Source organism: Barbatula barbatula, assembly GCF_947034865.1.
Source record: "Barbatula barbatula genome assembly, chromosome: 7".
In the NCBI taxonomy this organism is placed as follows: Eukaryota; Metazoa; Chordata; class Actinopteri; order Cypriniformes; family Nemacheilidae; genus Barbatula; species Barbatula barbatula.
This window is the reverse complement of record NC_136770.1, coordinates 6,359,954-6,384,020: the sequence shown is the minus strand read 5'-3', so window position 1 is coordinate 6,384,020 and position 24,067 is coordinate 6,359,954. Positions and strand designations below refer to the sequence as shown.

At 38.2% G+C, this 24,067-nt stretch overlaps 1 protein-coding gene across 1 annotated transcript; it reads left to right on the top strand.

Annotated features, from left to right (window-relative positions):
* Positions 1 to 4: 4 nt before the first annotated feature.
* On the top strand, positions 5 to 23,312 carry gpd2 (glycerol-3-phosphate dehydrogenase 2 (mitochondrial)). Its single transcript, XM_079460362.1, has 17 exons — positions 5 to 110; positions 1,497 to 1,597; positions 4,727 to 4,898; positions 5,396 to 5,520; positions 6,129 to 6,226; positions 7,613 to 7,776; positions 9,685 to 9,849; positions 10,712 to 10,856; positions 10,945 to 11,138; positions 15,762 to 15,896; positions 16,166 to 16,341; positions 17,939 to 18,070; positions 18,225 to 18,383; positions 19,392 to 19,504; positions 19,587 to 19,665; positions 21,195 to 21,293; positions 21,637 to 23,312. Exons 2-17 carry the CDS (start codon positions 1,499 to 1,501, stop codon positions 21,760 to 21,762), a joined length of 2,181 nt encoding a protein of 726 aa, XP_079316488.1. The 5' UTR covers positions 5 to 110; positions 1,497 to 1,498; the 3' UTR covers positions 21,763 to 23,312.
* Positions 23,313 to 24,067: the final 755 nt, after the last annotated feature.

Sequence of the window (24,067 nt, the reverse complement as noted above, 5' to 3'; positions counted from 1 at the left end):
TGTCATTCTACTTCCTGAATTCCTGAATTAGTACCAACACAGTTGTTACCATCACTGTCTATGATTTTCTCATTTGGCCATCATCAACACCATCAACGTCGCCAAAATCAGTAAGTAAAAAACGGGAGCGTTGACATTTTGTTTGCTGTGTTACTGGACGAAACCTAATGTATCGTCGAGACGGTCCGAGTCTATTCCTGGACGCGAGCCAGCCACTGTTGCTTTCAGCCCTATGGACGTGCATTCTTAAAAATCGTAAAACAAATACGCTTGATCATCAGTTAAATTCACAACCGTGTGCTTCGTGTCATCGCATCTTTTTTGTCACGAACCATATTCGCGATATGAGTAATAAGGTTTATGGGAGTATGTGATGGTTTGGATGCATGGAAGGTTAAGGGTGACCCTGCATCGCAAGACGGGCATCATTGGCAAATAACTGTTTATTTGCCAACTGTTTATTCTATTTTCCAACTGGAAAAAACAAACGGTTCAAGTCAGGCTTATGTTTCAATTGGACTCGCAGTATGTTCACATTGGACCCAGAGAGCCTTAAACTATTCGTCGAATCTCGTTTTATTATGAACATTCGCTGTAAAAGAATAAGGTGCTAGATCTCTCTCTGTTTAGATGGGTTTTAGCCTGTCTCTCCCCAGCACATGGTGGCTATAGGCGGTAGAGGCGTGATTTCAAACAGTGTAATAACATGACTCATTCACTTCCTCTAGTATCGTGTAGTGATCATGATATGATCCCTACCCAGGGCATTAGGTCGACATGAGAGAGAAATTGCCATTGACCTTCACCAGAGTTCCTTAACTGTGGCTATTCAAACAAATGTATCTACTGTAAGTGAATTGACAGTTTTGTTGCTAGACTGACACACTTTAAAGGGTTCGCTCAAAAATAAAAAAACATGTCCTGTAAACATTTCTTTGTTCTGGTGAACACATAGAAAGAATGCTTGTAACCAAACAGTTCCACGCCACCATTGACTACCATAGTTGGAAAAATTGCTATAGTAGTTAAAGGTGCCCCAGAACTGTTTGCTTTCCTAAATTCTTCAAAATATCTACTTTTGTGTTCAACAGAACAAAAGTAGTGAGCAAACGTAGGCAGAAGTTTCATTTTTGGGTGAACGGTTTCCCTGTTCCAATCCCATAAAAAATTCATAGCTTGTTAATACAGTGGTCCTGAAATAGTTGTGTCCTTTAAGGGGGACTTGCAAAATGTTTAGCGTTAGGGGGATGTGTCTAATGTGGGGACAGAATTGATACAAGCAGTCTTGGAATAAATGAAAATGGAAAATATAAGGGATCTTTAAGTAATACAAAGCACTGGACGCAACGCATAAATCCTTATTCTGTTGTTTAAGTACAAATTTTCAATACATCATGAATACATATAATCCATATTATATTGAAATTACTCAGTGGCTGGTGTATATGTGCGGTTGAACAGTACAATTTGCTGATAATTTCTGTAATGTATTGCAGGGATGGCTTTCAGAAAAGCAGTGAAAGGGACCCTAATAGGGGGTGGAGCTGTAGCAGCAGCCTTCGGCCTATCACAGTTCATTGAATACAGACAGAATCAGGTAAACATTTAAATATCTTCAATATTGTTGCTTTGCCTTGTACAATTTTGTCAAATTCTTTTGACAAATGTCAAACTTTGTGCGTTTCACATCCATACACAGACTCTCACAGGTTAGATTGCAGAATACCCGGGGGCACCTGTTTACACCCATCTGTAGCTGCACATGTCTTGTCCTGACTCGGGAATGTGCCCTTTGTGTTAATATAACTTTGAAGGCACATTTGCTCAGGCCATGTATTTTGATACAACTCAGTTACAGGCTATAGTTAACACTTTGTTATTTATAATTCTTGAAGATTCATTCATATTTGTATGTGCAAAACCACTTAAAAACACATTTCAAGAACGAGCGCTACAAACCTATGAAGATTAGACCTACCAAGGCTGGGTACATTTACGAAACCCATTAACACTCGTGTACAATATAAAACCTTCAAACTTACTCTACTCTCTCTCTAGGGCAGACTGTCGTATTAAAATCAGGTTTTGTGTGCTAAAGGGAGATTACACTTGAACAGCGATACACACATTGTTTAAAAGATCTCTCTTGAATATGTAATCATGAACAATCTGATCCCCATTCACGCCATCAGGGAGTGTGTCACACACCATGTTCCGTCTGTATTTAAACTAGTAAGAACCCCAGGGGTCTCGTCTGTTTAGATGCTATACCAAATAACGGAAGGTCAAGTAGATTAAGATAATCAACAAGGCTTTCTGAAACAAATGAAGAAAAAAGACAGACCCTTGAAGAGCAATGGGAGTCCTGATTTTCTCTCTCATCATTTATTTAAATCTTCCCAAGCCCATTTTGTCCATTATCTTGCATCTTAACTGTTCCAATCCCAATGAAACTCCAGGGAGCGAGAGAATTATGCACTCTCTAGGATGAGGTTGCCATGGAGAAAGTCACAACACCAAAAAATTGGCGACTTACAAAAAGACTGTAAATTTGATGAAAATGTCTTAAACATTCAGGTTAATTTTGTTGATATAGGATTTGAACAGAATTGTATAGTGCGGCCACTGAGTTTTTAAGGTCAACAACATCACATTCGCATCACATTTGGATCCCATGTTAAGCATTTCACAGACACAATCTTTGTTCTAATGTTTCTCCATTTGTTTATTTGTTTTTTTTGTCCTTGTGTCATCTTAATGCAGCCTAAATGGGTAAGCGAGAAAGTCAAAAGAGAGAATGAATTTGCTTTCCAAAAATTGCTTGCAATCATGCATGTGGCAGATGCTAATCTTTGGGATTGTAATGTTAATTTGTTGAGTGTGTGTGTGTGTGTGTGTTTGTCTCCTCTATGGCAAGGGCACTTTTATACTCTGGCTAAAGTGTATTTGCATGAAATTCTCTGTTTCCGTCATGCACTTGTCGTGATTGCAGGACAGCCTCTCTTAATAATGCGCGGATGTTTTAAATACGTCTGTCCTTGGAAATGGATACTAATTACCGAATCTTGTTTTTACGTGCGGTTACTGTCTAAATTGCAAATGTCTGGGCTCATTTGGTCATTTGCAAGTCAAATGGACCCTACAGGCTTTTGGGGGCAGATTGATGTAATCATTTAGGCCAAATGCTAACGAAAAAATGAATAAAATGTTTCATTACGGCTAAAACACTCGACACCTTGCTTCTTCCATGCATGTTTGGTCTTCATTCGGATCTCGCATTGGAGAGGTTTCTTTGCTCGTGTAGCAGACACTGATGCGACAGACTGATTGACAGCTGCTTTAAAGGAAATGATTTGAAAATGAAAATTCTGTCATCATTTACTCACCCTGTTGTCATTTGAAACCTGTATGATCTTTCTTCTGCAAAACACCAAAATAGATGTTTTGAGAAATGTTGGTAACCAAAAATCATTGATCCCCATTGCCTTCCACCAATGCAAGTCAAAGGGGTTTTCTGTTGCGTACATTCTTCAAAATATCTTCTTTTGTGTTCTGCAGAAGATAGAAAGTCACACAGGTTTGATACGACAAAGGTGCATGTAAATAATGACAGACTTTTAATTTAAAATGTGAACTATTCCTTTAATACTCTCAGTTTCTCGTCTTGATTTACAAAGACTTAAGCAAAGGAACACTAGGATTAATATGAAGCGAGCAATCTGAAAACCGTTTTGGGAATTGTTTTGGTAGTTTAGGTGTTAAAACAGGATTTATAAAAGCAGGGACACTTTGGTCTTAAAACGATAGTTCACTCAAAAACCTCAACCTTTGGTTTGTCATTTCAAACCAGAACACAAGATATTTAGAAAAATGTTGGTAACCGAACAACAGCGGTACCCATTCACTTGCATTGGTTTTGTGTCCATACAATAGAAGTCAATGGGTACCGCCGATGTTCGGTTACCAACATCTTTCAATATTTTATTTTGTGTTCTGCAGAAAAACGAAAGTCACACATGTTTGAAATGACTAGTGACAGTATATACATTTTTGGGTGAACTGTCACTTTATTACTCACTGTATTACGTTTGTAATTACTGTATATTTTGTACTAAATAAATAATATTCAGTTCCCGTATATTAATATACAGTTACAGTACACCATCAGTATGTGTGTTTCTCGGGACGCAAGCCTACAACCTTGGTGTTGCATGTGGCAGGCTTTATCAATTGGGCTCTATGTTGTATCTGTTATGATAAAAGGTCAAAGTGCAAGTTGCCATAAAAGTGACCGTGTCATGAATGCAAATCCTTTCTCCTTAATACTTGATTTAAGTGGGTATATTGTGTTATGTCATTTCAAAGTCGAATTAACTCTCATAACAAACACTAAGCTAAAATAAACTAACAATCATACATTCTTTTCAATACCAACATCTTTGCATGGTGACTAATGTAATTTCTCATTATGTTTGTGATTTATTATGATAGAAGTGCATGTTCAATACTTGAATACCTTTCCAGATTTCTTGTTCAATTACATCTACTTCTCATTTTAAAGATGTAATTCAGAAAAGAAAAAAAAGATGACATCTTTAAGTTGAAACATAAAACATGGTCATCATGGTCAGCTTTAGAGATTCTGGATTGCATCTTTTAAGAGTGTATCGACAGTGTAATTCCACTTCTTCCTTTGTTTTCTTTTTAACCTGCTGGATTTGTCCAGGCTCAGTTGGCATATGTTGAAGCACAGGGTGAGTTAAAGGTGCCATTTAAAGATTCCCTGCCAACAAGACAAGAACAACTTTCAACACTGAAAAATACGGAGGAGTTTGATGTGTTGGTGGTGGGGGGTGGAGCCACAGGCTCAGGATGTGCCTTAGAGGCTGTCACACGGGGTAAGTATTGTTTTTTTCATGTATTTATTTATATTTAATTTATTCACATGTATTTTTGTTGTGTCAACCATATTTTTTAATTCAACACGGAAGTCGTGTAATTGATTTATTACATCAGTTTGGCATTATTCTTAGAACTTTGATAAAATTCATCATTCAGCATGGACACTTTGGTCTTAAGAGGATAGTTCACCCTTTTAGTCGTGTAATTGATTTATTACATCAGTTTGGCATTATTCTTAGAACTTTGATAAAATTGATAAAATTTTGATAGAATTTTGTTAAATTAGAAGATTTATTCAGCTCTGGGAGTCAATATCAGGCAAAAAAGAAATAAGAATGTTCTGATATTTCCGTCCTCATGCATACTACAGATAGCGTTGAAAAGCTGTATGTAAATGACATCAGCCGCTGCCTAAATATTTGCCACCATCAGGTCTTGAAATGCCAGTGCATTGTCTGATTCTTTTCTAACCTGTCTTCCTGCCCCCGTCCAGATCTGAAGACCGCCCTTGTAGAACGGAGCGATTTTTCATCAGGCACTAGCAGCCGAAGCACCAAGCTCATTCACGGAGGGGTCCGCTATCTGCAGAAAGCCATCATGAAACTAGATTATGAGCAGGTGAAGGCCCCATTTTTCCCTATTTGGCCCTAATAATTCGAAGAAGAATTGCAATGCCTCTTACGCCACCTCTGTGACATTTTGAGCACCTGTCAGAGAGGCAGACAGGCACAACCATTCTGCAGATAGAAGATAGCATTCAGCAGATCTGAGGCACCAGTATGGGAAATGTAACCAAAACGTAGTCTGAACAACAATCAGATGATCGATATAATTGAAAATGATATTGTAAAGTGTGAAGTTCAGATGCGATCTTAGATTGTAAAATGGAAGTGACCTTGTTTAGGGTTCAAACAATTGTTCTTTCCCACATACAACAATAGGCGGTTGATTTTCCAGAAAAGTGTACAGTGGAAACAATACACTGTTTAAGTGACATGAGTTGGCCAGGCACATCAACATTGGCTTAACCAATGGCATGAGAATTAGGGTGGGGCTATCTGTTTGTCCAACCAAGGGAAGACAGAAGAGTGTTTGGGAATGAAATTATGTTTGTTTCACAAGAACAGCTCAATTTGATTTAATATTACTGATAACAAAATGAAAAAATATGTCGGACATAACAAATAGGGGTTTATTTAACATAGCATTTACGTTTTTCTTCACAGTACATGATGGTGAAAGAGGCTCTTCATGAGCGTGCCAATCTACTGAACATTGCCCCTCACCTGTCTGCACCTTTACCCATAATGCTCCCTGTTTACAAGTAAGGAAAACATTTCTTACTGATGAATACTCACTAAAACTAATAAAAAGTACTGAAATAGAAGAATGAAGAAAAGGGAAACACATTACACATTCTTGTTAAATAAAAGACAGTTTTTTGTAATAAAATCCATTGATAAGTTCACAAAAATGGCATTAAACCTTTCACGTGGTCACCTGCAGCAGACAGGTAAGGATATTCTGTGGATCAATGTTGATCCTTTCACCTCGTGTCTTTGACCCTAGTCATTCTGGGTTTTTAAAGGATCTTCCTGTCCGTACCATCATCATTACTAATTATTCCTGGCATTTATGCTTTGCTCTGATATTTAAAGCAGTCAGAGAACTATGAAAGGGTCACTGAAAAGAAAAACCTCAAGATTACATAATTTGCCCGTCAGAATCTTTTTACTTTAAATAAATATTTCACAAGCTCCTGTATAACTTGGTGTACTTGTTAAAATCCAATGTCAAAACATTCATTCAACCCACATATAACAATATATGATGTAATTATTTACATAGTTAGACGCTATATTCCTTAACTTCAAAAACAATGACCAACTCGTAAGTTAACTCGCAAGTCTTACAAATCATTCAAGCGATGTTACTGAATTACATTCTTACATAATGTTACGCCTTTTCAGACAAATCATCAAACGGATCAAAATGAAGCAAGGGCGAAGTGCAAAAATGATACAATTATAGATATTCACAGTTTTATAAGGACATATTTTAGCATTTTTGTATTGAATAATTTAAAAGCATTTACATTTTGAATGTTTACTTTAAATCAGTTATTTTTATTAAGTCAACTTTTATCAGTACTATTAACCTTGTTTGTTTTTAATGAAATTTGTCGGGGGTTTGATTGAGTTCATATTTTATATATTATATATAGCCGAGACCATTCCAAAATTTCATTTAATCTGCATTTAAGATGCACCCTGGCCATTCCAGTCCAGGGTCTGTTGAGTTTTAACTAATTTAAACCTAAGGAATGACAAAGTCACCCAACAGCAACGTGAAAGCCTGACGTGACAAGACACATGAAAAATAATTTTGAACTTTTCCTATGTACAAATTTTACTGTTGCATTGCCTCAACGTGAATATGAACTTGTTTTCTTTGCAGTATTTGAGGTCTGAAAAAATGCAGAGCATATTTTCTGTTATTTTTACCTGTTTCTCTAGTTTTTATTTTCTGCAGATAAATGGATATAGAAACAATATTATATTTGAAATTTGGCAAAAGTATTGTTAGTAGTTCACAGGATAAAACAAAAATGAGCTAAACACACACTTATCAATCGTACACTTAGAAAAAATGAAGTAATTTTGAGACGGCTGAATTGAATGTTTACTGTAACTTTTAAAATTCTGTCCAGGTGGTGGCAGCTACCATATTACTGGGCCGGCATTAAGATGTACGACCTAGTGGCCGGAACACACTGTCTGAAGAGCAGCTACGTCCTGAGCAAAAGCAAAGCCCTCGAGCTTTTTCCAATGCTGAAGAAAGACAAGCTCGTGGGAGCTATTGTCTACTATGATGGTGAGAAACCGTTTTTTGGCCTTATAAAACAAAATTCTGTCTTTAGTTAGTATGTTTATGCATTTCACACAGGCCTTTATCAAAAGTGCCTTGCATTTCTTAATGAATACATGCGTTCCTTTGTCATTCCTGTAAGCAACACCGCTCTGCTTTTGTTAATATCTGTTACTGCCAAATATATCACAACTGCTGTCATTTGCCATTTTGTGACAATAAGTTCAAATTTATTGAACTCTCCGTGACATTCCTGCATATTCACAACAGTGCAAAATCCGGCCACTGGCTGTTACAGCCAAACCCGCAGTCCATGTCTCGAGTGGCCCGTCTGTGCCCCGGGCCGCCTGAGGCTGCCACCAGGCAAAACTTCCATATGTTACTGGTTAGTCTGGGTGTGCAGAACTTGTCCCCTTTGCTCAAGCTCTCGTCTATGACAGCACAAGCCCCGCCCTCCAACCCTGCCTCCCGGTACTCCCTGTCACAGCGCATTTGGCCAGCGACAGCACGCACGTTCGCTCGCAGGGTCGGCGGGCGGCTTGTATTCAGGGGGCGTGCGGCGGCTATCTGAGCAACGATCCGTCACAACGAGTCCCTCCACGGTAGAAACCGAGTCAAAGAGACGTCTTGATGTTCTGTTCCCTGCCGCGCCGTGTTTATGTGCCGCCAGTGACAGTTCGGAGACGTGCCTTTACGTTCAGGAACTTCTCCATTTGTGTATCTGTGTGTGTGGGGGGGCGGACTTGAAGCAGGAGATTGTAATGACAGTTTAGAGGCGCGTTTTATTCTTTTCTCTCCTGACGTCCGTTCCTGTCTCCCTCCCCCCACCATCCCTCCTTCCCCTGGGTTGTCAGCCGGCTTTTCTCTCCAATTATTCAATCTGGAACAATCACGGCCGTGACATTTCCAAATCTGACCTTCTCCGTTGGAGATCGCAGCCTGCCTGTCGCTATTTGCTTCCCTCTATTTCTCCTGCTCTCCGTACTCCCTCTCTTTTCATCCTTCTCCCCTCTCTCGCGCTCGCCTGCTCTCACTTTTGGAAGATATCTCATCTGCATGCACGGCCGCCTGTCACATCCCTCCTCCACTATGATATGTCATTCATTCTTTCTGTAGGCCTTTCTTTTTATTAATCTAATCTGACACTAAAACTCGCTTATCTGCGTTTTCACTCATTTGTAATGCCACGTTTTCTTTATTTCATTATAATTTGACTCGGAGCCGCTCGGCACGAAAGCTCTGCTCTTTTCACCACACCTGCGAGCTGTAGTAACATTCAAGCTCGGCCGAGCGTTTCTTGCCTGCCGCTGCAGGTCACAGCTTCAGTGTTAGCACGCTTAACACACGTATGTGTGTATTGCACTTGTTGGAGATTCTCGGGATGTTTAGAGGACATTTTTACCGCATGGTGAGGTTGAGCACACAGCCGTGAGCGTGGGGGCCGATTTAGGCAGCGAGGGGTTCATGGGATCTCTAACAAAGCATGCTGGTGCCTTCACCACACATTATTCTTGGAGAAGTGTGCCCTTTAAACATGCTTCCTGCCTGCTTTTTGTTCTTTATTGTCTGGTGGAGCCCAGAGCATGTATTAGCATTAGACATGCTTACGTGGGTTACCTATCCCTCTGGTTCTATAGCATCAAGAACACAGACCGCCTGAGCCTTAATGCAGAAAATAGATTTGTTTTATTAAGTAACCAGCTTTTATTTGCAAAGTTTACTGTAAATCATGATCCGATCATAACATTGCACTAGGTAACGAAATTTATATAACAATATATTCAATTGTGTTTTTGTAGTCCAAAATGCAATTTTAGCAAGTTATGTTACTGAAATTAGATATATTTTATATCCCCAGTTATGTAACTGTATTTTTGTGTTAATTGTATTTTTGTCTCTCCGTTTTTTTTTCAGGACAGCACAATGACTCACGTATGAATCTGGCCATTGCTCTCACAGCGGCCCGTCACGGGGCGGCCATTGCCAACTACACCGAGGTGGTGCATTTGCTGAAGAAAACAGACCCCGAAACAGGCAAAGAGACAGTATGTGGAGCACGCTGCAGGGATGTCATCACGGGTGAGACGTGCATAAAATGACACGAATGAGTTATAACGATGACGTATTACAATGTATACATTACAACGTGTGTGATCTTATACTTGCTTATGTTCATAGATCATTCATTTTTACTGTATATCCACAAACAGTTAAAATAATAGTCGTGAAACTACTTGCACAAGCCTTTAAAAACTGTATCAACTCTTATTTTAAATAGGAAAGACCTATTTAAGCTCCAAAAATAATAAATCACATGTATTAACATATGTTTATTTGATGAATGACAGTGTCGTACGTCATACATATTACCTATACCATTCAAAAGTTTGGGATCACTCGACTGAAATGTGTTTTGTGACCTTAAAAATCATTGGATTCAAAGGCGTATGCTTATATATTTAGTTTTCTTATATATAAATTTGCTTATATATAAAGCCCAGCATTAATGGGAACTTATTCAAAACAGTTTAAAAAATATCTTAGGGTGAGACCTAAAGAAACTGGCTGATAAAATACCAATTCTGTATATTTAATGGTAGATACTTTGAAGACACTAAAATGTAACATTTTGATACAGCATATAGATTTATAGTTTTCTTTAGTCACAACTAAATTCTCATCGCAACATTATTGTTTTATAATATTAATAAGCAATGGATAAGTGATCATTATGTTTTGAACAGTGGTGTAAATATCAGACATATTAGCCAATTGTATTAAGAAGTCATTTGTGGATTGAAACTTAAAGGTACAGTGATAAACTTGAGAGTCAGAGACGGTGGGCAATACAGTCATTTTTGGTAAATGAAGAGATTTGTGGTAATGTTTCCTGCAGTCAGTCGTGTTCAGTCAATGTAAAAATTCATGCCGCCATTCACAGGGCAGGAGTTCGACGCTCGTGCCAAATGTGTCATTAACGCTACCGGCCCCTTCACCGACTCGCTGCGTCAAATGGACAACCAGAAAACGGCCAAAATCTGTCAGCCCAGTGCAGGAGTGCACATCGTCATACCTGGATATTACAGGTACCTCTTTTATTCTCTTTAACCTCTTTTCCTCATTTGTTTTGATGCCATTTGTAGCAAAGATAATAATAAAGCCTTCACTTTTCAGCCCTGACAACATGGGACTGTTAGATCCCGCCACCAGCGACGGCCGTGTCATTTTCTTTCTGCCCTGGGAGAAGATGACAATCGCTGGGACAACAGACACGCCCACTGAGGTCACAGCCCATCCCATCCCTTTAGAGGAGGACATCAACTTTATCCTTAGCGAAGTCCGGAATTACCTCAGCCCTGACGTGGAAGGTAATATTAACCACCTTTGTGAACCTTCTGCAACGGTACCTATGGTACCGTATAATTTTAAGCCAACATTTTATTTATATATTTATATACGATAGAGCTGTCACAATAGAGCTGACAGATGCTGAATTATTTACGACATTATCATGTATAAAGTTTGGATTTATGAGCCACAATGGTTACAAACTCTCTCTAATCCTTTCTCTAACCAATACGTAAGTGTGATTTGCTGGCCAAAAAGTAAACTAAATTATAATGATAACTTTGATGAAAATTATGAATTTGATTGATAGTGCGATTCTAGATATCATGATAATACAACAGAATGGGCATTTTCCAAATGGCATTTATGCGCCCTTGAAGGGCCCAAACGACAGCGAACACCTGAATCCCTTCGTGAAAGACCCTTTCAGAAGTCTGTTAGCGAAGGGTACATGGTCACTTCAAGGAAGTGAGTTCTGTTTGTGATCACGTGATCTTGGACAAATACGGAGCAGGATTTTGACATTACCTAAACATTTAAGTACACCAGTTTAGTTTTTATGGGTTTTGCACTATTCTTGTCAGTGATCAATATGACTTAACATGGTTAAAATATAGTATAGGATATGTGTATGGAAAATTATGTTTAATGTGTTTAACTATAGCTACGTGTTCATAAGTTTCCTTTATCATATATTTCCTTTAAAAACCAAGGAATAAAACAAGTTTAAATAAGACAATATTCTACAAGAAATATGAATTATAATGTTTCTTTTCAACAACTGGGTGATGGATTCGGAGTGCACGTTCAGCGTTGTCGAGGTAACATTTGGCCAGTCATTCCCTTTCCAAACGCATACACGAGAGACAGCCCTTTCAAAGGGAGCATGGGAAAGGGATGCTCACATCCGTTTGGAAAATGCCAAAATCTCACAGAGATTCATAACTATTTTACGAGGTGGGTAATTCATGTGAATCTGTACGAACGTGAATGAATCAAAAGCGTACGATTATTAGAGAACGCAATAAGGTAGCCCCTCCCTTAACCCCACCCTACTGGCACAAAAGCTATTCATACGATTCTAGTCAAAAAGTTTCACATTTTCTTGAGATTGGATCGGATGTATAATATAGTTAGCGACCATTCTTTTTTTTTTGGCCGCGAAAACGGTAAAAGTGAAACTCTGATATTGTGACACCCTTAATATACAACATGCATTTATATGCACTACCATTTAAATGTTTAGGGTCACTTACTAACTCAATGTTTTATATTAAATTCAATTATTTAAATAATCAAAACTATAAAATAACACATATTCTGAACCAGAAAAGTGCACGAAGAGCACTCAAGATTCCAAAGATGCACATGCATGTCTGAGTGGGTGTAATTCTTCTGTATGATGATCTTTATCCTTATAAAACAGCATTCCGTGTTTGTGTCGACCCAACACCGGTTGTGTTGTGTCTAGTAAGTGCTAGTTCAGGCTGATAACTATTCACTTAATCTCCCTCTGCGAGAGGAGGTATTGATTTCAGAGAGCAGCCCTCTAATTGTTCAATGCGCGGTGGATGCGGCTTGATTGCTTGATTGATTAGCTTCATAACTAATTCTCACCTGCAAAAAATGCTTCCTCTGATTGTTGAGAAAGTCTCGTGATCTCAGTCAGTGTCTTTTAGCTACAAAGCCATCTGCCTTACAACATGCAGCGTGACGGATGCCGTACGGCAGGGTGTCGTCTGTTTCGCACGGGCGTGAACAAGTGACCGGGGCGACCGTTTTGATCCGGGAGGGAGGAATGGTAATGAGAGTAAAAGTAGATCGTGGAGAATATAGATTGACAGAGACCTTGCCTCTGGATGATGGGTTCAGGCGGCTTAGAAGGCACCTGAAGGGAGATCTGCCACACTAACAGTCTAGGGGCAAGATCGTGCTGTTTGTCCCCCGAATAAAGATATTGTTTGAGAGAGAGCTAGGCTTAGAAATTCTAAAGGTGATGTGTGTCATTTTGGGGAATCTACTGACATAAATGCAATATAATATATACAACTATGTCTTCAGAGGTGTGTAAAGACCTTACATAATAAAGCGTTATGTTTTTATTTACCTTTATTGATCAAAACGCTGTCTGGTAACACTTTACTTAAAGCTTTTATGTATAAGGCATTATTAAAGGTATGATGTATTATAATTATTCATAATGTTGATGTTAAGACGTATAACCAAGTAAAAAATGCAAAGTGTAACAATGAATTGATAAGCGTTATAATGTAGTAACTGTAGTTAGAATTATTCATGAGACATTACAACGCATTATAAGGTGCATTACGAGGCATACATTCAACTTTAAAACGACTTTTATAATGCATTATACATATATGCTTTAAGGAAAGTGTTACCTGTTATCTCCTTCGCCAAAGAAGCGAAAACATCTTTGTCCTCACCGCTAAACGTTGTCGCTAAAATCTCCACATTTCTCCTTGTAAGGAAAAAAATGATGTTTTTTTTTCCTTGTTCAGAAATGTTAAATATGAATACTTTTATTAACAACCTGTTTAAAGGAGTTTACCACTAAAAAGCATAGAAGCATAGTTATTAAAACCAGGGATGCACCGTATGCAATGTATCGGCTAAATATTGGATTCATTTAACAATATCGGCATGGTTATTCATTAACTGCATGGAGGAAATGAGTTGCATGCGACGTTTATCTCTGAGCAAAATAATGAAACAGTAACATCACAGACTTTATTAAAGAAATGTTCAATTCTTTTCCAAAGAAATATTGGATAGCAAAAATCACCTTTGAAGATTGTCATGTTGTCTTATTGTATTTTTATCTTAACTTGTGCCTCTCTTAAAATGTTAAATGGACCCAGCTCATGTTTATGCAGAAAAACTAGCTAGTATTGTATAGTACTGTATGCAATTGACCAATATTAGTATCGGACAATCGGAATCATTTCAATTCATCCCTAATTAAAACCATTTACAGTGAATCTTATTTATCAGTCCATCCATTTCTCGAGAACCGAACATATAGCATCGACGTTGCAAGCATCATGCGCTAGCAAGTGCAATACAGGAACACATTTTCCATTCCTGTAGAACTCTAGGAAATGGACTGAATTCTCCCCTCGAGAATTCGATTACTCGAATGCATTCGACAGCCCGCCGTTCTATTGCTGAGGTTCATTTAGGCAGATGTGTGTGTGTGTGTTATTCGTCTCCCAGTCCGCTATCTGCAGAGCTCCCAGCCCTGTCATAAATGTTTCAAAGATGCCCTTTGATAATGAGAATGCTGTCTGTGTTTTCCCTCCCATTCAGAAATATCAACCTGCATATTACAGTGGCAGGTGTTCCGTGGATCAATACACAACTCTCTCTTAATAATTAATGCTTGAGATGTCACCACAATAGGGAAATTGACTCCGGACTCATACGCTGTGTTGCAATTTGTTGGTTTTTACAAAGAAATGAAGCAAGTCAATGGAAAACATATTTTAGCCCCATCAGTGGGAGACCTCACACGAGGGTCTTGCTTGCTTCCGTTGTTCCCCTGTGGCCATCGATCGAATCAAATCGTTTTTAATGCAAAGGTCTCCAACTTTATATTTAGCCAGTTAGATATGAATGTAGTTGCAACAGTGCACTGCATATCCTAAACCTCGTATCTCCATTTTTCATGATGTTTTCTTTTTGTCAAAAATCATTATTATTAGTCACCCTTTATGTTTCTCTATGGGTTTTGCAAATATCTTACCTATAAAAAATGCAGTATGTTTCTTGTTTTGCATTTCCTGAAAAACAGCGAATTTGGACATCCGAGGTTTTAAAAGTACAGCGTCAGTATCTGGTTGCGCACTACAGTTAGAACATCTATTTTCAACAATGTTCGTTCCGGAAGTATTTTTGCCATTCATTTTCCTCTAGCATATTTAATAATCACTTAAAATATAACAAAGATAGAAAAGGGTACTTATCGGTACAGTAAGTCCGAATAAGATTATTGTTTCTGTGAATCACCGTGAGTTGTTATACTGTATGTATTATTATTAAATAACTATTTTTAATGAACTACAATACATTGTAGAACTTTAAATTTCGGGTTTGAAATTCAATTGTTGTATTGTCTTGGAGTATTTTGGAGTATCTGGTAACTGCTACGCTTTCTTGATTCTTGGTTCTCAGGATCATGGGTCGTGTAGCTCATTACTGAGAAAGCAATTTTTGTTGTTTTTTGCCTTTATTGTTTATAGGACAGTGACAGGAAAGAGGTGACAGGAAAGTATTGATGAGTGGGACATGTGGGATTGGGAGGTGACCCGGGTCAGGCCCATGTCGCCATAAACCAAGAGCACATGTTTGTCTGGAGCATAGACCACAGCTCTACAGTTCTGACGGATATCATACATTTCTAAAGTATAGTTCAAATCTGACTGATGATTTTTGCAGAAGCAAACGTTATTAACATCTGTGTTAAAAAATTCAAACATTATCTCTAAAAATCGATTTCATTGTAGAGAAAACAAGATTTGTTTGTACTTCCGGAAGCCAACTGTTATGCCCTATTGGAGCAGTGTCAATCAGATACACTTCAGCTGTCAGACCTTGTCAGTGTTTCTAGTTTCTGTGCTTTTCAGTGCGGCGAGGGGATGTCCTGGCAGCCTGGAGTGGCATTCGTCCCCTGGTCACTGACCCCAACTCCAAAGACACGCAGTCCATCTGTCGCAACCATGTTGTCAACATCAGCGACAGCGGCCTTATAACCATCGCTGGTCAGTGTGCTCTCCCAATTTGTGACTCATTCTATACGGTATATTTGTTGCTAGAAAGTTTTACAATTTGTTGAATTCGATTTTTTTTTTCTGAACCGTTCGAATAGTCTGAATATTAAGCACACAATTGTCTTTTAATAATAAGAATTACACAAATAATACAGTTTTGTAATAAAAAATCAGCCAATAGGGTTACTGACAAAAAAAAGGTTACGCTAGCGTTCCACATGCTCATGAATAAACAGTCAACTACAATCTCCCCTCTCCAGGTGGGAAGTGGACCACCTACCGCTCCATGGCCGAGGAGACCCTCGACGCTGCTGTAAAAGCGCACAACCTCTCCGCCGGGCCCAGCAGGACTGTCGGTTTGATGCTGGAGGGTGGGAAAGACTGGACCCCCACCCTGTACATTCGCTTAGTTCAAGACTACGGTTTGGAGAACGAGGTGGGTTGTACAGCCTAACCGCTCGACTCCAATCTGTGCTCTTTGGAGTGGGTTCAACCGCTTCGTAATGCCTCGGTCCCTCATGATTCTGTGGGAGAGAGAAAGTCTGGCAACCCCTTGTTAGAAAGCCAAGAGCTTGATGGAGCCATAGCGCTACCATGGATGTTGTTTTGCCAGCATATTTAAAAAGGTCAGCATGCAGATATTTTTGACAGCACTTGACCTTTGGTGAGGGATGTAACAGAAGAGTTCGAAACCAAGTAAACGGGGCCGTGTTTATTTGTTCGAACGCTTAATAAGGCAAGGGATACCGCGTTTTATATACAAATGAAAGAGCTATGAAGAGGCCAGAGAGAACGTGTTTAAAATCTTGTATTAGCCGTGAACAATGTACAATAGATTTCCTGAGGATGTTGGAATTTAGTTAAGCACAGAAGGTTTAGTGAACCTATGAGATAGTATTAAGATTTCATTGGTCATTTGCAATCTGGTTTGTTTGTGCATGATCTCATAATGCGTCCTAGCCGACTCATGTAAATAGAAACTATAAAACACAGATATTTTCAATATATTTTGAAAAGTGCACATTTTCCATTGTTATTTCCTTTACTGTGTAGTTGTCAATAGTTTAAGCAATTGTATTTAAGGTTTTATATCTCCTGTAATTGACTTAAATAAGGAAATTAAGTGTTTATTAATAATTTATTGAATTATTAAAATATACTTTTTAATTATTTCAGTTTGACAATGTTTAGTTGATTCCCCAAATGACTATAAATACTAAAACTCAAACAAACTTAGATAAATGGAAAATTAATACAATAATTGATATTAATAAATTATATGAATACATATTAATGAAATATAGATGTATTAATAAAATGAATTATTAATTTGAAATATATATCAAATAAATGTACTATTTTTATTTTAGTGTTCATTCTCTTTCAGTCGGGGAATCAACAAAACATTGTCATAGTTACATTTATAAAATAAAATAAACTGTTTCTGACATGTTCAGTGACAACATGAAAGTACTATGATGGCTGACATAGGACTTTCCCACAGAACGTGACATAAAAACATTTAAACATTTGAAAATTTATCGAGACGTCTTCGCCATGTCATGACAACTTGCTACTGTAAGCAGAATGCTTGCCCCGCCTCCAAATTCTTCTGATTGGTGCGAGCGATCAAAAATGTGCGAGCGTAACTGTCATGCGTGTCCGTCACTCGCAATGACAATGGAAAAGTATGCACTGGAATGGAAAACGCGTTCTGTCTGAATGGCCACTTAGATGTCATCACATTTTCATTTATTTTTCCATAGGAGATAATGTATTTACAATACATATTTAAGAAAATGCGCTCTGTAGAGCAGTTTGTCTGTTTAGTGAACAACATGGCAAATTTCAACGCAGGGGAACCCACGGTGTATGTAGATAAAATAGCTCCTTTTAAGGTAATGAAAACATCTAGCTTCATTGTGTGTAAGGTCTATACATGTTTGCTACACCCCTGCACCTCTGAAGACATAGTTATGTATATTATATGGCATGTCTGTCAATAGACCCTCAGCATTTTTTTTTACACACAGGTTGCCCAGCACCTGGCATCCACCTATGGAGGAAAGGCTTTCGAAGTGGCCAAGATGGCTCGGGTGACAGGCAAGCGATGGCCCATAGTGGGGAAACGTCTTGTTTCGGAATTTCCTTACATAGAGAGTGAAGTGAGCACCTTGATATGCTAAGACCAAAATCTAATATTTCTATGCTTAAAACTTAAACTTAATGTTTAACCTGTAATGTAACGTAACAAAACATGGAAGCCTGGTTTCTGCAAATCTATGTTACATTCAAACAATGCGTTCTTTCTGGATCTAGGTGCAGTATGCTATAAAGGAGTATGCTTGCACAGCCATCGATGTTATCGCTCTCCGAACACGTCTGGGCTTTCTGAATGTGCAGGCTGCAGACGAGGCTCTTCCACGTATTGTTGAGATCATGGGCAAAGAGCTGAAGTGGAGCGAGCAAAAAAAGAAAGTATGTGCTTCTTGTGTCATCAACATTGTCCTTTTCAACTAAATTATAGTTTGAATTAAGTGGATAGTTTGTCCTAAAATAACAATTCTCAACACCATGTAAACATCCACATAAATGTGAAATATAAGGCATCATTCATTGTAATTCATATTAAATGTGAAAAATTATTCAGAACAGTCACCTGAATTTTCCAAAGCCAGTATTTTCAGATTGAATACTATATGCAAGTGCTACTTCTGCCCTAAACACAAAAGCAAAAGGTCTCAGCCAGTTTAATTTAGGAAACAGCTACTAATAGACCGTATCTATTGTTAGCATGACTCTTGAATAGTCTTTCTAACACCGAGTCGCTGCTTCACGATAAGACCACAATTCAGCTTTACAATAAGTGCCCAGCCCAACACCTCCAGTCATCTAGACTATTACGTCTGCGCCCGCGGGGGAAATTGAAAGTGAGCGTGTATGTAAGCCGGCGATAGAGTTACCGCAGGTTTTGAACGCGGGCTGAAGGTTTCCTGTCTGATAAACAGAAACACTAATAATAGCGCTGTGCAGATCACAGTGCAGCTTTGATACATTTCAGTTCCCATGAGTTCAGAACGGCTCACAATGCAGGTGTACCACACCCAGCGCACACGGACCCCCCATACACACGCATGCACGCTGACACAATGCTCGGCTGGGAGCTGGGATTCAGATCCATGATCCTTTGATTCAGTTATGGCAGAATCATTTATGTTATGTGTTATTATGTTAGCTGCATAAAAACAGGTATTGTTATTGTTTTGCTGCTCCTGATTTGATCAACTATTATTTGCAGAAATCAATAAATAAATCACCGTGTCATACGGTTTGATATGGACTGTGTATTTATGAAAACAAAATTAGAAAAACTGAAATGTTGCTCTTATGTGTCATTTAAGTATCATCTTTCTCTGTGTTGTTTCAGGCTTATTTAAATTGAGTGAATTGTGTTTATTTGTCTACTGATCACGTGTTTGTCTATAGGAAGAGCTGGAGGCAGCTAAGCAGTTCCTGTACATGGAGATGGGTTATAAAGCTCGCTCTGAACAGCTCAGCAAGACAACAATAACATCACTTACTCTCGGAGAGGTGGAAAGGTACAATATAGACCAGTATGGGTGTGTCCATGTACATCTACGCCGCTCATTGCCCTAATATTGTCATTGTTATGATTGACAGGTATAAAAAGCGCTTTTACAAGTTTGATAAGGAGAGCAAAGGCTTTATTTCAACGTTGGATGTCCAGCAGGTTCTAGAGGTGAGAGATAATCTCTATTTTAGGGAACGAACTCTGACGCTGTGTAGTGAAATACCCGATGTATTGCTTGAAATTAAAATTGTACTCATTCTTATACAGTCCATGAACGCATGTTGTTCAGATAAAAATCAGAAGAGATTGACTCATAATAAATATTTCTTTAAATACGTTACATTTTATGCGTATGTAATCAATAAAAATATCGAAATATCACAACACGAATTCAGTACTTCTTGATTGGAATGAAACATTTGCAAATAAAAACTCGTGATACAAAGACTAGTGGTAGACCAATACCGTATACCGCTGTGACTGATATATCAAAGAGGCCAATATCATTTTTTATATAATTGGTATATTGTTTTTTTTAATATTTGTATTAATTGTCTGTATGACTCTTATTATGTGTAATTACTTTTGTGTTATATCGCCCTCATATCGGACATTTTGCTGAAAATGCTGAAATTTGTATTTCTCAACTGAGATATACAGTTCAAACTAACAACAAGAACTAGAATTGCACAAAGTTTTCAAATTAAAATATAATGTTATAAAATTAAATAACAGTCACATCTTTGCATTACTGAATTCAATTAAGTTATATAAAATATATCTATATTCTCAACAGTACAGGTAAATTAAACAAATAGAACATAAATACGGATGTACACATTCCCAATCCCAACAAACGGACATTTAAGCAGATTGTAACATATACTTGAATGAACTATATGAAATATAAATGTGTGGTTCACTCCGTAAAACTTAAACCTCTAAAATCTTTGTTGTTACTTGAAATGATTGTTACTCAACCAACTGGTTGAATCCTCTTTCTAAAACATTCTATTAAGTACTTTATTTAGAACTTTAGTTTTGCAAATTCCGCACAGTACCGCTCTCTGCTCAGTGTCGGATATCCTGAAACAAAAATATCGCCAAATAACAGAGGTAGCATTTGTTCTGGGCACTAGTTCAGTGTCGACCTGCTCTGCATCAATTTCTCACGTCTCCACACTACGCTCCGCAAGTCACATGACCAAGCACACGCGCCACCGCCACACAAGGCGAGTCGTTTTTTTTTCTCGCATAGAAAATGGGCATATATCTCTTAGAATGGATGTCTTGCCACGTCCACGAATGCACTTGTTTCTTTAATATAATCGCAACATTTTGCCATCATGTAATGGCATAGCCTAACATCGCGAGTAAAAGTGTAATTTCAATGTGAGGCAAAACGTTGGAAAAAGGTACCCGCAAGGGAACCATTCACTTTCAATGAAAGCCGAATGGAGAGGGGTTGCGACTTCCTGGGGTTTCAACGGAGCGTGTGACTGTATCTTGCTTGAACAACTGTCTATCTATCACCATGAAATAAGGTGCTAAATAATTCTCCTTGAAAATCGCTCATTAGCCGTTATTCTCTCCAATCTCATTGTCCCTGGTTCTCACACGGCCCTTAACATTTCCAATCACCCTGTCCCTAATGTACCCCCGATACCGACTCGTATCGCTTATTTGTGTTCTTTCAGAAACTCGGCATTCAAATTGATGAGAACGCTCTTCACGAGATCCTCAGTGAGGTGGACCTCAACAAAAATGGACAAGTGGAACTGGATGAGTTCCTGCAGGTACGATTCCTTTACCCTTAGAACCTGTAATGGCACAGATATTAATAGACCAGCAGTTCATATTAAGACCTGGTCTTAGGGCTGTAGGTGTGAAAGCTTCACTATTAAAAATGCTTGTTATGTTCATGTCAGTACTTCCATGTTTTGTCATGAGCTGACTGGCTTGCAGTGATTAGTAGCTCTGGAATGGCATAATAATGCGCACCAGAAATATGAAGCATGAATCGGACCACCATCTGAATTGCGTGGGTCACAAAAAGGTGTTAAGGTAGCGTGGACCCTTTCGAGCCCAACCACTAAGCTGCCGTTCGCTCTTTGACTGCATGTGTTTTGCTTTCTGCAGCTCATGACTGCGGTCCAGAGGGGGCAAATCTCCGACAGCCGTCTGGCTATCCTGATGAAGACGGCGGAGGAGGGGCTGGACCTGAGAGGACCTGTCTCGGTTGACCGCAGCGGAGGCGGAGTTTGATTCTCGACTACAAACCGAAACATTGACCAGACGACGGCTCCAACCACGAACTTGGACGAGCACCAAAAACGCTGAACGCTGTGCCTACGCCGGTCAGATCACAAGCACATCCCGTTAAACCATGAACTCATGGAAGCAATCGGCTGCCTTTGACTTCTGATTATTTCACAATCGTATTTGAAATGTGTCAAGTGCCCGCTCGATTTGTAAATCGCTTTGGAAAAGTGTCTGCTAAATGAGTCAATGTAAATGTTTGGAAATCTTAAAGCTTTTGTTTTCGCCTGCCGCACGCAAACGTATTTCGTATGACAAAATGAATAACTTTAAAGAAGAATATATTCTTAAAGAGTGTATATTTTTATCACTCTCTATATAATGAGGTGTATGTTGCTAATGCATGCCGGGTAAGCACGAATCTTTTCTTTAATGTCTCTGAGCTTTTAATCCAGTGAGCTTTGGGATTGTTTTATGTGATGCTTCTGCAAACAGAGAAGATTCAAGGGCTCGTTGTGTCGTCTTAGGTAAAAATGCACTAAATATTTCGCAAGGTTTACACTGTACACTTTTACTTACTGTTACTGTTCTGAGAAACAGTCGTTTCACTCCTAAGTAATTTAACATTTTTTGAGGGAAAGTATTTTTTCTTAATCAAGTGTTTCCAAATGACAAGATTATGTTGAAATCACTTTCATCATTTTTTTATTTTTGTACAGATCAGATTTTTTAATTCTGTTATCTAGTATGTGTTCAGTGAGACTGTTGATGCATCAGCTTCAGTCGAACGGGAGCATTTTACAGATTATAATGAAATCTAAGAGCACTTGTTTAAATGTCGAACATTTTATCCCTGTTTCCATTTCATGAACAGTCAAACCTCATTTCACTTCTTTTTTTTTTTAATTGGTAAATTGTTTATAATGATATGAGATATTAACAGGTTATTTGGCAAATGCATCTTTTTGTAATGTAAAGGGTTACAGGGAATGTACTTTATGTGCCTTGCTTTCTATAGAGACATATATCTTTGCATGTCGAAGCGCACACTCTGAAACGCACTCTTGGTGCTTTTACTTGACCGTGTATTGTGGTTTAAACATAATTGTGTATATGTTTTTATTTCGTTTATTTATAATCGTATGTTCTCTTACAAAAAATTGTTTTGGAAATGTATTCACTAATGACAAATTATTTGAATCGAATTAAAACAAATATGTATTTTGTGCAATACGGCACAATCTGTTTCAGTTCGTTTTCACCATGTAATGACCATTTGTTGTTTGAATGCTAAAAGACGACCACAGTTATTGTCATAGATCTCCAGGGATCAGATTGTTTGTCTGAACTGAACAATGCCAAAAAAGAAGCGAGGGGTGTACTGTTGGCGTTTGCATGAGAGAAATAGAAGTTAAACTAATCATTTATTGTTGGTCCTGACTGGATGTAATTTCAGCCTGAGCCGGAGTGAATGAGATTCATGCTGTATGGTAAAAACGTTCAGTAAATCAATCTGACAGACACAATTCTGTAATTAAATGTATCCGGTTGCCTTTCGCATCGTTTGGGTGGGCTGTTTTCTCAGTGACTGTCATAATAGGCAGTGACATCATATTTCTTACATAATATTTGTTGTACTTGAAGCATGTGATGACCTCTCTCACACACACAGTATACAGTTGCTCACTTTGATGGTAGATCTGCGATGAATGTATTGCTGATTAAGACCCACACCAGGGCCTTTCAGTCGCAGGACATCTAGCCCCGTCTGTGCTTAATAATCTCTGTTGCCGTTGACTCGTTCATAGTGGGAGATGAGGGTGGTCCATTCCGGTGTGATTGGCACTTAGCCAAATGCAATTAAATCAGCAGGATGGAGCTTATTTCAGTTTCTGTTGGAATAGCCCTACAAATCCGCCATAATTATCTTGCATGCATATTCAATACAAACACAGGTCCTGGTTGAAACATTGAGTTGATAGTGGGACAGTTAGATGTCAACAGTGGTTCCATATTCAAATGACTTTCTATTTATGCACTGATGTTATCGATTGTTATAGATGGGACTCGCATATCCATTTACATCCGCACCAAACCTTTCATTTTAAAAAGAATATCATTATTAATATAAGTTTAAAGTCACATTAAATATTTAAAAAAATATTAAAGTTACATCATTTGAATAATAACTCTTAGAATAATAAAATGTGCATAATAATAATTAGCATTATTTTTCATATTTATAAAAATACTTTTATTTAGTAATAATAATTATGAAGGTTATTGTTGTCATTAATAATTAATATGATAA